This window comes from Carassius gibelio, chromosome A6 (assembly GCF_023724105.1).
Source record: "Carassius gibelio isolate Cgi1373 ecotype wild population from Czech Republic chromosome A6, carGib1.2-hapl.c, whole genome shotgun sequence".
Classification (NCBI taxonomy): domain Eukaryota; kingdom Metazoa; phylum Chordata; class Actinopteri; order Cypriniformes; family Cyprinidae; genus Carassius; species Carassius gibelio.
This window is the reverse complement of record NC_068376.1, coordinates 30,620,510-30,637,778: the sequence shown is the minus strand read 5'-3', so window position 1 is coordinate 30,637,778 and position 17,269 is coordinate 30,620,510. Positions and strand designations below refer to the sequence as shown.

General features: G+C 39.7%; 2 protein-coding genes across 33 annotated transcripts in view; one reads left to right on the top strand and one right to left on the bottom strand.

The window, feature by feature from the left end:
- The window catches only part of LOC128016055 (thymocyte selection-associated high mobility group box protein TOX), a 110,514-nt gene extending 107,894 nt beyond the window's left edge, over nucleotides 1–2,620 (bottom strand). For 2 of the 5 annotated variants that reach the window (XM_052600404.1, XM_052600408.1), the window contains exon 1: nucleotides 2,429–2,620. In XM_052600404.1, the coding sequence (XP_052456364.1) occupies nucleotides 2,429–2,530 (102 nt within the window). In that variant the 5' untranslated portion in view covers nucleotides 2,531–2,620. The remainder of the gene's footprint in view (nucleotides 1–2,428) is intronic. The other 3 variants (XM_052600405.1, XM_052600409.1, XM_052600407.1) reach the window with 3 other exon arrangements.
- Nucleotides 2,621–3,525: 905 nt separating this feature from the next.
- The window catches only part of LOC128016052 (uncharacterized), an 87,021-nt gene continuing 73,277 nt past the window's right edge, over nucleotides 3,526–17,269 (top strand). For 9 of the 28 annotated variants that reach the window (XM_052600388.1, XM_052600381.1, XM_052600384.1 and 6 more), the window contains exons 1-7: nucleotides 3,526–3,578; nucleotides 4,957–5,072; nucleotides 7,233–7,389; nucleotides 7,574–7,766; nucleotides 7,948–8,049; nucleotides 10,212–10,313; nucleotides 11,285–11,386. In XM_052600388.1, coding sequence (XP_052456348.1) covers nucleotides 4,964–5,072; nucleotides 7,233–7,389; nucleotides 7,574–7,766; nucleotides 7,948–8,049; nucleotides 10,212–10,313; nucleotides 11,285–11,386 — 765 coding nt within the window. In that variant the 5' untranslated portion in view covers nucleotides 3,526–3,578; nucleotides 4,957–4,963. The other 19 variants (XM_052600394.1, XM_052600387.1, XM_052600392.1 and 16 more) reach the window with 4 other exon arrangements.

Here is a 17,269-nt window from a genome sequence, read left to right as displayed (position 1 = left end):
GCCTATAACATGTTTAAGGCTAGCTAGCTGAACAGCAGCATATTCACATGTCTGAAGTGAAATCTGTCGCCCCCTTGTGTCCACCAGAGCAATGCAAGATTCATTTCGCGAACTGAAATGTATCTCCGATAAAGCATATTTCGTCTCGTATTGCAACATGGTGGCCAACATAAAAAAAAATTAAAAATTGTATTCATTTTCTTGAAGTGCAAAAGAAAAAAGCTGAAAAAAAACTACACATTTAATCGTATGTCATAATAAGTAATGCTGCTAACCTAAAGATCAAAGATGCATGTATTAGTGAATTTAAACCTAAATCCAGATTCTTCCAAATGGGATTGCGCTTACTATAACAAGTCTTCTGAAATAATTATTAATTTGTAATTTCCGTATACATCCATTGCTGAAAAGTGAAAACATAAACTCAAATTATGAGATTCTCCTATGTTTCTTGTTTTGGTTAACCATACATTGCTACATTTGACGAAAAAGCTCATGCATGGCTCAGGAATGCAGCGTGTAGCATGTTCGTGTGTTAGCGACAGGAAATGATAATCACTTATCATGGATGGCCTAGTTTTTCAGAACTATTTCCGGTTCATGTGGCACCACTGTAAACCACTTCATGCAAACGCTAAAACGTTACATATTAATGTGAGACCTCCATACGTGACCTTCATTTGGGGCCTCTCAAGAATGTTGGAGAATATTGCATTATTAAAACTGAGGCACATAAAGAGGGCCATTGTGGTGGGGAGAGCAGGCTTTCCCCCCTAAAATTTTGCTTCATAATGTCCACTTGCACGGGATCATTTTTCAACGTATGGAGTTGGCTTAGATTCCTCTGCTCTCCATTCGATGGCTGATCTTTTCCATATGCTCAGAACTGTGACACCCTACTATAAACACCCAGCAGCAAATTATGAGTTACTCTCTGTCAGGATGACTGAATTTTAAGCTCTATCACAGACTGTCTTATATACATCTACAAAAAAAAAAAAAAAAAAAAAAAGAATCTGCAATGCTTTTATTAAATATATTAAATAATGCATTTTCTCTTGAAGGTAACCATTATATACAGCCAATGCAATTCATACATCAAAATAACACAATGAGTTCAGTAAAAACAATTATGAAGTAGCTAATACACAATCTGTACGTTACTGAGCCACGGCACGAGGCTCAAACATTCTCACAGCTGATTGGTTCCTGTATAACAATATGCAAATTCATATTTAGTCTGTTTATTAGAAAATAAAGTAGGTCTACTGCTATATTTATATGCAATATCCGGTTTGGTGGCGTTTAACTAACTATATCTATCAAGCTTCCCGAACTCAACACGGAACACGGAAAATGTAAAGCGCGTAAATACATCGATTCGATTCCGAACCAAATTGACTCCGAATTCTACATTAACGAAATGCGAATTTGACAGTTCGACGTCCCTTTCGCTTACTACGGGATCATAAAAGCTGAGTAAACTTTGATGACAATTAAGCAGGAATTACAACGGAGTTGCATTATGCAAATAGGCTACCATTAAAACCCCAAAAAGCAATACCGGCTCAAATTTGATTTTAATTATTTTTTTAATGCTGCACGTCATCACAGATAACTGGGTGAACGTATAGAGAAACAATGATTGAAAATGATTAAAATCTTATCCTAGTTAGCCTCTATGACGCCGAGTCCACATTATATTTTGATTCAGCACTGTACTGTATCTTATACATCTCCCGACTTGCAAACCATTCAACTTAACACAATGCACACATTATTCTGTTTTAATGTTCTTTATGAATATTCCTGAGAAAGCTACATGCACCAACCACCGTTTTGGGTCTCGGGTTGTCTTGTTTCATTCCAATCAAAATGCACAGAAATCCAGCCAGGAAGATGAGCAGACTTCCCCGTGATAAATACGAACTAATTAATTGTTCGCTACACGTGGAATTGCTTCTACGTCACGGAGGGATGTAGTTCTATCAGCAAAGCAATTATGAAGCGAATTCTCCTAAAATTCACGTTCATCGAGCGTCGCTGGAGCTCTGCACCTTCCCTCGAGAAACAAGTCTTTAGAAGACTTCAGTTTACTCATGCTTTCCACTTAGAGCTGCTTTTGCACGAATATACCAGTGATGCAAGTGCAAGTGCACCATTCCCGAGATAGCGAACTAAGTTTGGGAATGTTTTCCAGCTTGTCCGGGAGATGCACGCGCGTCCGAGGTTTCGCATCAGCCACCAACACGCGCACAAAACTCACACATTCACCATACGCAGCCTACACTAAATAACACGATGTTCATTCTGCAACAGATGAAACTGCCCTGAAGTGAATGAAGCAGGTTATTTCCCACATGGGAAAGAGAAACTGAACCGGCGCGTAAAGAAGAAGGAGAAGCCAACGCACGGTGGGGTGAATTACCTTGTTGCAGTGGTAATAGTCCAGAGAGGAGAGGCTGCTGTCGGTGGGTAATGTACAGGAGCCCACGCTTGAAGGAGGTGCAGGGTAAAATCTCACATCCATCGCCCGCTCCGCTAGACTGAAGACATGGAGAGCAGCTCGCGCTTCTGTGCTCTCTCTCTCTCTCTCTCTCTCTCTCTCTCTCTCTCTCTCTCTCTATTGTTAACCCAAACAAAAAGCAACAGAACGACTGAAAGAGAAAGGGGTTGAGCCTCTATTCTTGCTCTCCTCGCATCCGTCACGGGATTTGTTCTGTTCCACGCGAAAGCGCGCGCGGTGGATGTTGTGCGATCATTAACACGCAAAATAATCTAAAAAGCCTAAAATCAGTTAATAATGATGTCGTTTTTAGTACAAGTCAACGTAAGAACGTTTTCTTTTTTTCTTTTTTTTAACAAAATAGCCTACTTACACAGTAAATGCTATTAAATTGATGTTTTTAATAAGTAAAAATGTTAAATAAAAAAATATAGAGAGTAGCGTCTAAAACGTCGTCATTGTTTTTTCGCGGTAAATTTCTAATGCAAAATAGTATATAGCCTAACTTTGAGAAATATAGAAATCTCCTGCTTTATGACTGTGTGTGTGTGTGTGTGTGTGTGTGTGTGTGTGTGTGTGTGTGTGTGTACTAACATTTACGTCGGTGTGGGTTCCCATCGGTGGGAGCACATCCACCTAAGGAGTTCCAAAATCGGAGTGGGGCCCAAAATGGTGGGCCCCAATCCGATTTCAATTAAAATAAGCTCAGCAGCTTCCCCTGATGCTACCATTGCTTTTTTTTTCATCTCTAAAAAGTGGCCCGTAAGGTAGCAAAAAGTGGGTAAGTGTGTGAAGGTGTGTATGGTCGAGCCTTTTTTTAACCGGAAGTCAGGATATACACTTCCCGCGAATTCAAATACACACCGCGGGAATCTGAAACCTTTGGCCAATGAAATTACTGCACTGTATAATTAGGCGCGAAAGTAAGGAAAACTGCGGAAATTGCACAAGAAGAAGAAGTAGAAGAAGAAGATGACTTCAAGGATTGAAGATTGAAGACAGAAGAAGAGTGAGAGAGAGGAGTGGTTGAAAATCTGAATATTTTTACAAATACCGACCTCTGATGCAACAGGTAAGCTAGGCATGGTTTTCATGGTGAGTTTATTTTGTCGTTACAGTATATCGTGATTTTTCCTACCTCTTTTGGCTGCATTGTAGCTAACGTTAGCGACATAATATTACTATTAGCAGTTAGCTTAACCTAATAGCATGTCACCACGGACATGACAGCGGGGCAGAGACGGGGTGCAGTGAAGTCCTGTCGTTAAAAGTGGAGTTGGTTGTGAATTGTGAGGTTTTTATGGTGAGTTCATATTTTGGCGTTATATCGTGATGGCGTTATATACCTCGTTTAGCTGCCATGTAGCTAACGTTAGCGACATAATATTACTATTAGCAGTTGGCATAACCTTAATAACGTCACCACGGACATGACAGCGGGACAGAGACGGGGTGCAGTGAAGTCGTATCGTTAAAGGTGGAATCGGTTGTGAATTGTGAGCAAGACAGGGCAGATGGAGGTTAGCCAGAAGCTAAGGCAGGACTGAAGCTACGGTGCCGTTTTGGAGTTAAGTTACTCATACTACCCGCAGCTGGTTTGTTAGAGCAGGACAGTTGAGGGAAAATAATAGAAAAGACCACCTTCGAGTTTTTCCAAATTTACTTTGCAATTACAGAAATATAGCTGTAGCAATTCAGTTGTGGATGTTTTGGTCACATAATTGTTCAATAAAACTCGCAAAATGCAAAGTATTTAGTGAAAAATCTTTCCTGCTCTCAGTTTTCCATGTCCGAGACAATGTGAAGTGATGCTTGCCATTTTAGCATCTTATCTCAACATCATTATTTATATATATATATATATATATATATATATAACACATTTTTTACAAATAAAAACACATTCTTAAATTTCAGAGCATCACTGTGACTGATCAACTGATCAACAAATGTAGCAAGATACTTCTAAGGGAAGTTTTCACCAAGCTTTTTGTCTGGGTGGTACCGGCCTACCCTGGACCCCCCATAACAATCCAAGCACCTATGTATGAGGAAGGATGTGATGCTGCATATGTCAGTCAATGGTCATGTGGCAGCGCCGCCATGCTGCTGTACCAGAAGTTAAGTTTGACAGCCCTAGTTTAAATTGATTACTGAGTGTCTGTGCAGCACAACATGGTTATCATCTAACAAGTTAACTTCTCCGCTTCAACAGGCTCAGTCAGCTTTCAGTGTGCACATTTCAGAATTTGCATATTTCATTAGCCCGTGTTTGATGTTAAACAATAGCAAAGCTCATTACACAGCTGTAGCGGCGTCTATGTGTTTGTATGAATGTCTGTTTATTTATTTATTTTACATAATAATTTTTTTTTTGTGACTTGCTATTTTTCAAAAACCTTTTTGTGAGATTTGCCTTGACTAAATACAAATTACAATTATTTTCACAGGGCCATTATGTCCACAAGGAGGATGAGGAAAAAGCCTATAGATGATGCAAAGACATACATTCTGTCTTGCACTGACAAGGATGGGTTTATGCCGAGATTCATTGACCATTACAAAGGTAAGTTGCAGAAGATTCCTTGACACAACTTGTGCATTTCAAAAGCATGGTAACATGGTAACATGGTAGATCGATATAATACACATCCGATCATCTAATCACTTGAATGTCCAAACCATAAAACAAATACAACTGACAAAGTTTAGTGAAGACGCAAGGCTCACATCGCTTTGCTTTTATGCCACTGACTGGACGGGGCAGAGTCATGTGTCTACACACGTGCTAGTATGCTTTTAAGGGGGAAGTGTTAACAGGATTTAAAAAGCCAAAATAACTGACATGGGAAAATTACGTCGGTTAGAGGTTATGAATTTCGGTTTTGAGTAAGTTGCATGATGTTCTTACGCTTCACTGGTGTTACCTGCACTAAATGGTACACGGCACTCTCAGTTTAAAACAGTCATAACCTAGTATTACCTTGGATACCCACGCTCTATTATAGTCTTTCAGGCCCTTCTAAAAAAGAAAAGTGGAAAAAAATAAACACAGAGCTCCTCTGACCCTTAAAGATGTAAAGGAAGTCGATGGAAGGACGTCTACATCAAGATTTCTCTGAATGGTAAAGACAATCAGTTTGACTGAGACATACATTATACCTTTTATTTAATGTAGATTACATTAACGGAGATTTACTTGGTGATTTTAATCCCGTCCGAATCTGCCACGTCTGTGTTTTTCTCACACAACCTCTGTGATAATTCCAGAGCAAATTACCTACCGTTTTTCAGCAAACTCAGTGATCCTCTGAGAAAACTAATCCCGTCCGAATGCGAATGTCTGTGATTGCCGGTGATATTTTATTTCACAACACTGTCCTTGTGTGTTTTGGCCAACGTGAATTACCGTAGATGCTCTTACGCGTGCATGTTTGATATATTTGCTTAGCGGCAAATAAATAATAATAAAAAATAATAAATCAAGAGCAAGATCAAGTAAACTGTTAATACCGGCTATTGTAATATCAGCATCAGGTAAGATTACTCACGTTCATTTATGTACTCAGTTACACAATGTTTTAATTACATTTAATAAAATAAAAAAAGGGAACCAAGTTAAACTAAAGGAACCACACATTAACATGGTTTTGTTATACTAGCCATTTAGTATCTATTGTGTAATAATACTAAGGCAATCATTCTGAATGAATTAAATGCACGCATACAGAGCGCGTGATCTCTGTGACGCCCAGATGCACAAATCAGACCCTCCCACCTCTGTAATAAACACAGAGATAGTCCCGTCCGAATTGGTACATGAAAATCAAAGACTTCAGGTGGTAAGAATCGAAACTCAAACGTAGTTTAGAAAACTAGTCCCGTCCGAATAGGGCTTTAGTCTACTTTTTTTTTTTTATCAGTTTACAGTGGTATTTGAGATCAACGTTTGCTATCATGTGGTGTTCTTGCCTTGTTTCACGTTGTGGTTTTTTTAGACATTCAAATTTGTGAACGATTCCAGCGTAAAATGATTAGCACAGACACCTAACTTTAAGCCAGTGGGAAGGGTTGTAGGAACCGCGTCATTAAAAATGAATTTAATCCACTGGTCCCTGACAGCTTGGTCCGTTCTTGGGAGAGAATACACATTTAAGTTACATGCTGATTCTGACAGTCAACAACAGAGCAACTCACATTTGCACTACATTTCTGCATCTTTCGAGACTGAATATGAGGGAGAGAGGGGCAGGGCGGGCTTCCTGCAGCATAGGTCTGCGGTGTCCATATATGGTATTAAAATCTCGTATTTGAGTGCGCGTGCACGTGGGCTGGTTTACGAACCCAGGGGTAAACAAATGCTTCACTTTTAAATATCGGCTTCCCGGCCAGTGTATAATCGTTAGGCAATCATAACATACATTGATTCTCGTGGAAAAGTGAATATTACAGGTCATGACTCCTTTAAGGGAACCGAACGGAGCATAGACAGGACCTCAGTGATGCATTGATGTGGATGGGTATGCATCAAAAACATTCTTTGGCCACATAAAGTCTGTTCAAAAAAGCACTTTACCTGTAGAGTATCACAACTGGGAGAGTGCTGAGCATTGTCTGCGGGTAATACACTTACTAGACGCAAGAACCTCAACCTCACTTTGAAAATACTGTAGTATCTCTTTTTGAGTCCCAGAATGAAATGTTTAATTATTATATATTATTGTAGGAAGAGGAGTGTTTGCCACACACCCCATTGAACCCGGGGACTTCGTGTTGGAGTACAGGGGTAAACTCCTCACACAGGTGGAATGCAAGTCAAGAAAATACTCAGAGATTGAAAGCACATTTCTCTTTGACTTTCAGTGGCAGAATCATCACTTATGGTAAACATTGAAAGATGGATGTTTTGTATTGATTTAGAGAAATTACAAGTTAACCCTGAAACAAGGGTTTAATACTTGATTAATGAATTAAGCACAAAAACTCTTAAATTCTTTTGAAAATAACTCTTTCAATAAAACTTTTAAAAAGATGTAAAACTTTTACCATTTTTCTGATACTTTTCAGCCTGGATGCATCTGAAGAAGATGGATCTCTCGGAAGATTGGTCAATGACAACCACAAAAATCCAAATTGCGTTATGAAAAAAATCATAGTTGACGACAAACCACATTTGTGCCTTTTTTCTCTGAAGAAAATAGAAATAGGAGATGAAATTGATTACAACTATGGCGATTCAAAATGGCCTTGGCGCAGTAAGGTGAATTGGTTAGATTAAGTATAGAGATTTCTTTTTTAAAAAATTTTGTTGCAAGAGCAAATTTTGTATTTCTCCAATATTAACCATGTTTCCAATATTACTCTTTACTGTCTATGGAAATGCGTTTAATCTTTGATCTGTGATGTGTGTTAAAATGAGTTCTTCTTTATCTGCAATCCAGTTGAAAAAAAACCAAGCTCCAGCCGCAGCATTAGAGAATGAGACTAGCCCTGTTCCTCAGATGCTAAATGATGGACCAAACCCAGATCAGACCTGCACACAGGTAAAAGTACATTCAAACACATTCATCTATGCTGACATGTATGTGGTGGTGTTCTACTACTAAAGTGGCTTTATATTGGCTGTTAAAAGCCAGATAATGTCACACACACACCGGCATGTTTCCAGTCATGTTCTTATGGGGTCCTTCCATCTCCCAAATACATTTGTTTCTCTAGTCTCTCCTTTACACACTCGTATGTCTGTAGTCTGACCCATGTGGGGCCCTTCCGTCCAGTTCTTACTGTAATTGTTTTTAATGCACTATGGCAACACCTGACATGGCCTCAACTGTGATTTTAACATTCGTAATTGTATACTGTATCTGAGCTGTTAGATGTTTAAAGCAATATTTTGATTTGATCCACTGCAAACTCCTGGAATAGACGTGAGCTGCTTTTTAGTCCATGCTCTCAGTCGAGAGTGTGCATGAGAGAGAGAGAGAGAGAGAGAGAGAGAGAGAGAGAGAGAGAGAGAGAGAGAGAGAGAGAGAGAGAGAGAGAGAGAGAGAGAGAGAGAGAGAGAGAGAGAGAGAGAGAGAGAGAGCGCGAGAGAGCTTGCGCGATAGAGAGTGTGTGCGATAGAGAGAGAGAGTGTGTGTGTGTATGCGCGCGAGCGAGAGAGAGAGAGAGAGAGAGCGCAAGAGAGAGCTTGCGCGATAGAGAGTGTGGGCGATAGAGAGTGTGTGCGATAGAGAGAGAGAGTGTGTGTGTGTATGCGCGCATGCGAGAGAGAGATCGTGCGCGAGAGAGAGAGAGAGTCATAGAGAGAGAGAGAGAGCCCCGGCCGCACGCTCACAGTCTTCAAACAACACAAGCACTAGGGGTGTCACGATTCTCCAAATCCTCGATTCGATTGCATTTTCGATTCTAAGCTCACGGTTCGATTCGATTCTCGATTTTTACATTTATTCTTTTTAAAGCACAGATTGTCATTTTTCAAACTAGACTTTTATGCAATATAATATCTGACCTTTGTTTGCAATGTACCACACTACACTGTCAAATTTTAAACTTTTATTAACAACATAATGTATCAATAACTTATATCTTTAGTCAATTGAAAACTTAAAATAAACTGCCATCCAGTTTCTCTTTTGTAAGTGTAGTCTTATTCACAAAAGATATAACGATGTATCTATTTAAAAGATGAAAGATAAAACACTTGTTAAACACTTCGCTGTCATTCATTTAGATTTAGATTTATATATATATATATATATATATGTATGTATGTGTGTGTGTGTGTGTGTGCATCATTACAGTCTGTAAAATATGTGTATCTCTTATTACAAGACTGCAATCACTAGCAATCAGAAGAATTCCAGTTAATCAAGTATCTACAAAAGATCTACTCTATAAACAATGCATTAAATTACATTAAAGACAAAAATAAATTAAACAAGCAAAATAAATGATTACTCACATGTATCTGGTCCACTGATGAAGTCATGGGTCAAGTCAAGTGAATTATTAATCATTTTCTAACAGGCGTCGAATACTGACTTTAGGAAAAGGGGAATAACCGATGACATTTGAGATAACAACTAAAACAGCAAGCTCCGCCCCACGACTGACAAAAATAAAATTGTTCGCGGCGAGCAGAGGTGAGATGATCGAGCGCGAGGATGTGGGGAATGAGCATGCGCGCGCGAGGGCTTGTATTGCGCGCAGAGTACATGTCGCGCACGCGAGAGGTTTGAAATGAGCTCACGGGCTCCTGTTTCTTCGCATCCGATTCAGTTTTCCTCTCGCGGAAGCCATATAGCGCGCGCGCCAGCATCAGTTGTATGCTCGGTTATTTTAGTCATTGATTTGCCGTCATACAACATGGGGGCGTGGCAGAATCGACGATTCCATTTTTTAATTCGAAGTTTGAGACTGTGACTTAATTTCGATCGATTTCGATTTAAAATCGAAATCGTGACACCCCTAACAAGCACTGTCTTGCTCTCTCTCCCTCGCGCATATTAATCACTTGACACGATAGTGTTGATGTTTAAATCATTTAAAATGAGAATGTAAGTGTGCTCACCCCAAAATTTGATTAGATTTCATATCGCAATATATATCGCAGAAAAATAAAATATCGCAATGTCATTTTTTCCCAATACCGTGCAGCCCTACTTCATACAGTTCTAAGTGTCTTCTTGTCTGTCTATTTCAGGTGAAAGGCCTTCAGACTCCAGCCGCAGCATTAGAGAATGAGACTAGCCCTGTTCCTCAGATGCTAAATGATGGACCAAACCCAGATCAGACCTGCACACAGGTAAAAGTACATTCAAACACATTCATCTATGCTGACATGTATGTGGTGGTGTTCTACTACTAAAGTGGCTTTATATTGGCTGTTAAAAGCCAGATAATGTCACACACACACCGGCATGTTTCCAGTCATGTTCTTATGGGGTCCTTCCATCTTCCAAATACATTTGTTTCTCTAGTCTCTCCTTTACACACTCGTATGTCTGTAGTCTGTCCCATGTGGGGCCCTTCCGTCCAGTTCTTACTGTAATTGTTTTTAATGCACTATGGCAACACCTGACATGGCCTCAACTGTGATTTTAACATTCGTAATTGTATACTGTATCTGAGCTGTTAGATGTTTTTAAAGCAATATTTTGATTTGATCCACTGCAAACTCCTGGAATAGACGTGAGCTGCTTTTTAGTCCATGCTCTCAGTCGAGAGTGTGCATGCGCGCGCGAGGAGAGAGAGAGCGTGTGCGCGCGGCGCGCGAGAGAGAGAGAGAGAGAGAGAGAGCGTGTGCGCGTGAGAGAGCAAGCGAGAGAGAGAGAGAGCGCGAAAGAGAGCGAGTGAGAGAGAGAGAGAGCTTGCGCGATAGAGTGTGCGTGCGCGAGAGAGAGAGTGTGCGTGCGATAGAGAGAGCGCGAGAGAGAGACAGAGTGACAGAAAGAGAGAGTGCGAGAGAGCGTGTGCGACAGAGAGAGAGAGTCATAGAGAGAGAGCGAGAGCCCCGGCCGCACGCTCACAGTCTTCAAACAACACAAGCACTGTCTTGCTCTCTCTCCCTCGCGCATATTAATCACTTGAGACGATAGTGTTGATGTTTTAAATCATTTAAAATGAGAATGTAAGTGTGCTCACCCCAAAATTTGATAAGATTTCATATCGCAATATATATCGCAGAAAAATAAAATATCGCAATGTCATTTTTTTCCAATACCGTGCAGCCCTACTTCATACAGTTCTAAGTGTCTTCTTGTCTGTCTATTTCAGGTGAAAGGCCTTCAGACTCCAGCCGCAGCATTAGAGAATGAGACTAGCCCTGTTCCTCAGATGCTAAATGATGGACCAAACCCAGATCAGACCTGCACACAGGTAAAAGTACATTCAAACACATTCATCTATGCTGACATGTATGTGGTGGTGTTCTACTACTAAAGTGGCTTTATATTGGCTGTTAAAAGCCAGATAATGTCACACACACACCGGCATGTTTCCAGTCATGTTCTTATGGGGTCCTTCCATCTTCCAAATACATTTGTTTCTCTAGTCTCTCCTTTACACACTCGTATGTCTGTAGTCTGTCCCATGTGGGGCCCTTCCGTCCAGTTCTTACTGTAATTGTTTTTAATGCACTATGGCAACACCTGACATGATCTCAACTGTGATTTTAACATTCGTAATTGTATAATGTATCTGAGCTGTTAGATGTTTTAAAGCAATATTTTGATTTGATCCACTGCAAACTCCTGGAATAGACGTGAGCTGCTTTTTAGTCCATGCTCTCAGTCGAGAGTGTGCATGCGCGCGCGAGCGAGAGAGAGAGAGCGCAAGAGAGAGCGAGTGAGAGAGAGAGAGAGAGAGAGAGAGAGAGAGACTTGACTTTGACAATCCTTTAATTTACCATTTTTCGGACAAATTACATAATTACATTACTACACATAATATAACTACACACAAATTCCACCACACCATACGTAATAAATATTACAATTTAAAAATTTTCTAAAACACCTCACAGTTTAAAAACAGATCAGAAAAACAAACCATTCGTTGTTTAAGAGAAATAAAAACAATTAGAAATTAATTTGCAGAGAACCATCAATATCAATTTCACATAAACACTTTTCCACTCCCCAAGTATATTTAAATGTTTCTATGTCTTTAATCAGTTGATAGTACGCATGTTCCACCGTTAGCCTTGATTTGACTAAACCCTTTAAGATAGCCACTGCATCGGTTGACCCCACACCATTTAGTTTACCTTTACGTGACAGCCATATTGCCATTTTGGCCTGCCCAAACAAAAAGTTTAGCATCACGTGGATCTGCTTTCTATTTTTTTTTATACATGGGTCCATAAATAAAAAGTACAGGTGAGAACACTTCTCCTAAATTTCTACACCATTCTTCTATTTGAGATAGCAAAGCTTCAAGTCTACCACAGTAAAAAAACAAATGCAAAACAGTTTCTGTTTGCCCACAAAATAGACATTCCTCCCCTACCTGTGGATCAATGTGTGCTCTGTATCTGTTTGTGGCTATTAAACCATGCACAATTCTCCACTGAAGGTCCCCGCACCTTTTTTCAATGGGAGGTTTGTACAAGGTCCCCCAGCTTCTTTTAGGGGAAGTGCCTGGTCCAAAATCCTCCTGCCATTTAGATTCTTTTAGTCCTTCTAAAGAGTTCATATGTGAGACTTTGACACATGTGACATACAGTGCTTTTTTCCCAGTTTCACTGAAAAGTTCCATTTCAGGAGTCTTGAAGGTAAGCAAAATCCCTTCCCTTTCTTGAAAAGCATTAAAAGCAGGTGCAATTTTTAACTCTGGGAAAGGAACATCTATATCTTCATTTGATGTCTCCAAACCACGTTTAAAATCCGTTGGCAAACGTTCAAAGAGCTCATTCAACAGTCTCTGTGTCAAGCGAATTGACCTCACCCCCAGCTTAGCGGCCAGCATCTCAGCAGACATCCATTCATTCGTTGTTATTAAATGTCCAATCTTTGTTATTCCAACATTCCTTAAAACAGTCCTCATTGTTGATGACTTCAAATTGTCCAAGTCCACAACAGGATTGTACAGCAGGGGTTCTTCTCTCATCCAAAGGCCTCTCACATCCTGGAGATTCCTTGATACATTTAATATTTTCCAGGCTTTCAACATAGACTGATAAAAAGGTGTCAGTCCAGACAAATCCATTCCTTGAGTGTCCATTAGAAAGAAATGTCGGTCTAGCCCCATATTGCCTGCTTTTCTTAAGAGGGCACAAGCTACTCCAGTCCAGCTTACATCTTTTCCATAAAGTAGTCTTTTTGCCGTCTGAAGCCTGAAAGTCTTTATTCTGCTTCTAATGTCCACCAATCCTTGGCCTCCTTCTTGTCTAGGTAGATATAACGCAGATGCTCTCAGCCAATGTTGACCAGACCAGAAGAAATTCACCAGACGTTTTTGAACACTTTCCACCAATTCCTCAGGGGGTTCTAAGACAGTCATTTTATGCCATAAGGATGAGGCAACAAGGTTGTTGCAGACCAAAACTCTTCCCCTGTACGATAGCTGGGGGAGCAGCCAATGCCAGTGAGACAACCTTGCACTCACCTTTTCCATCAGGCCCTCCCAATTCTGTTTCTTATATTCCTCTCTACCTAAAAATACCCCTAAGTACTTTAACCCAGCCCTTCCCCACTGTAATCTAGCTGGAAGCTGCGGTCCATTATAATCCACACCACACCATAGTGCATCACTTTTATCCCAATTTACTTTGGCAGATGAAGCTTTCCCATAACTCAGCAAAATATCTTTTAAAACCTGAACATCATATCCATTTCTTAAAACCACAGTGATATCATCAGCATATGCTGAGATTTTCACACAATCATTACAATTTAGAACATTTGTCTGTAACCCCGTTAGCTTTTCTCTCAATTTACAGAGGAGAGGTTCAATGACCAAACTATATAGTTGCCCTGAGAGTGGGCATCCCTGTCTTATGCCTCTTTGTACCTTAACAGGAACACTTAGTCCACCCGCCATTTTTATCATACATGTGGCATTATTATACAACAATTTTATCAATGAAACAAACTTGTCTCCAAAACCAAAAGCCTTTAAAACCTTGAAAAGAAACTGGTGATCAACTCGATCAAAAGCCTTTTCCTGATCTAATGATAAAATTCCTATATCAACATTATTTTCCAAGGCATAATCAATAACATCACGCACTAAATGCAAATTATCAGTGATACATCTATCCTTTATACAATAGGATTGATCTTTGTGTATAATTCTGTGCATTATCTTGTTTAACCTGTTAGCCAAACACTTTGATATTAGTTTATATTCGGAACATAAAAGTGCAACCGGTCTCCAGTTCTTTATTAAGGTAAGATCACCTTTCTTGGGAAGTAGGGTTAAAACTGCTCGTTGACAGCTTTTAGGCATCAAACCTATTCGAAAAACTTCTTTTAGTACTTCGTGGAAATCAGTTCCAATTAAGGTCCAGAAGTGCTTATAAAACTCGCCAGGTAGACCATCTATACCTGGGGTACGACCTGAGGCAAGTCCTGATACCGCAGCACTTAATTCACCAAAGGTAAGTTCTGATTCCAAAGTTTTTTTATCTTCAGCGTTTAAACAGGGAAGGTTCTGTAAAAGTTCATTCTGGCTCTTCTCATCTGTGTTTTCAGCAGAATATAACTTAGAATAAAAGTCCACTGCCAATCTTCGCATTTCTACGGGATCGCTTGTATCATGACCATTACTGTTTTTCAAACTAAGCATTTTATTTTCTTGTACACTTTTATGTTCCAAGTTAAAAAAAAAAGAAGTAGGCCCATCCATATCTTTCAATAACATAAACCTGCTCCTCACAAGAGCACCCTTAACTTTCTCATTTAGAACAGAACTCAACTTTAATTTCTTATCACTCCACTCTTGTACATACGCATCAAGATCTCTCATCATGTTCTCTTCAATGACTAGAATTTCTTTCTCAATCCCTTCCAAAGTTCGTTTCAAACACAAAGTTGAGTAAGATGTATATTGTTGACAATATTCTCTTATATGCGTTTTACCAATTTCCCACCAGAGAATTATGTTTTCATATCTGCATTTTTCGCTTTTCCAAGTTTCCCAAAAATGCTTAAAGGATTCACAAAAAAACTTATCTTGAAGTAACTTTACATTAAAATGCCAATATGACCTCTTATTTCTTCTCGATATCAAAGTACAGTCAACAGTAATAAGCTTGTGATCAGTAAAATATGTGGGGATAATAGCTGTATGTACAACTCTATTTTTCATATTATTTGATAAATACAATCTATCTAAACGTGCAGCTGAAATTCTCCCCTCATTCACCTTTACCCAAGTATATTGTTTTACCATAGGATTGTTTTCTCTCCAACTATCCGTGAAGTTAGAAATTTTTACAATGTTAGCTAAAACCGTAGGTGACTGAAAATTAGGTTCTTCTCCATTTCTATCAAGAGATGGATCAAGTGTACAGTTCCAATCCCCTCCTAAAATGATCAAATCATTAACCTGCTGTTGTTTTAAGAAGATCTTCAATTTATTAAAAATATTTATCCTATCAGATCCAATATTAGGTGCATATATATTAACAAAAACAAAAAACAGACCATTAATATCAGCTCTAACTGCCAATAACCGTCCTGGTTCAATTTCTTTTTTTGACAGAATTCTAACTTTAGTGGTAGGAGAAAAAAGAATTGCAGCTCCTGCACTCAGGTTAGTCCCATGAGTAAGAACACACTCATTACCCCACCACAGTCGCCAGTCAACCTCATTATTCATATCACTATGAGTTTCTTGCAGGAAAATCACATCTAAATTTTTCAACCTGATAAATTCTATTATATTTCCTGCCTTCTTCCTATCCCTCATCCCATTAACATTTAAGGATCCCACCCGTAAAGTGTCCATCAGAAGAAGAGAGAGAAAAAAGACAGACAATAAGAAAAGCGTATTACCCATAGTGATTATTAGTTAGATTTTTTACCCCTCTTTGGTCCAAATTTTTCAGTTTTACCTTTATGTCGAATTGCAGTGATGTGTTTTCTTAGTCTAAAACGCTTCTGCTGTGAAAGCTCTTCATGATTGCTATGTCTCCTTGCCCACATAACAGATGTTATAAACTTCTCCAAGTCTGGAAAAAAATCACTAACTTCAACTTTTCTACCCTTCGTTTCATCAAGAAATTCACTGATTTCAGCCACAGTATACAAATCTTCCTTCGCCACTGTTGGCATATCTACACCTTCCACCCATTGATCATCATCTTTCATGCTATCATCTGTACATTGAGACATTCCATCCAACTCATCTACTGAGCCTTCCTCCACTGTTTGTACATCTGTCTGTGTCACATTCTCAACCACATCTTCAACTTCATGATTTGAATGCCTGACAACAGCATAACTACATCCAGCTTTCTCACCATCGCTTTCACTCACCTCATTATCCCCGATGATTCGTTCAGCAGGCCTTTTCTCTGTCACTTTTTTTCCTGCCGTTGTAATTTCCACGATATCCGAACTGTTGTTATCTTTTGACGATCCGCTCTCGGTTGAAACGACAGGCAAAGGCTGTTCATTGTCCACTTTTTTGTGCGGGCAATAGAAACGTTTGTGGCCCAAATTTCCACATTCGAAACACTTAAGATTATCAGTACTCGCATACAGCATATATGAACTTTCTCCATGACTCACGCGGAACGAAATCTCTAAAGTGCGCTCGGGAGAAGTGAGAAACATCAAAACCTGCCGCCTGAACGAAAGGACGTGTTTCAATGCCGTGTTTTTACATCCCAGCGGGATCATTCTAACTGGACTAGCAATTTTTCCATAACGAATCAACTCTTTAATGATGGCTTCATTTGAGATGAAAGGTGGCACGTTTGAAATTGTTACTTTCGTGGCCGGAGCCGCCAAGGGAGTCACAGGCACAAAAGTTTCATTGATCCAAATCCCGCTCTCTGTCAGCTGATTCACTAACTGTTCCGTTTTTAAAAACACTACAATCGCCTTGTTCATTCGTGATGCTGAGAGAATATTCTCAAAACCAATCAATTCTCCCACCACCACGAGAACATCCTCCACGCTAACACCGGGCTCGACCACACACCTGCACCCATTTCGCATGGACACGTGTGGGTTTACCTGTGCAGTGTCAGATGCCATACCGTCACGCGACAAAAGCCGCGAGCGGCTAAAAATACAAAAGTACTTTTAC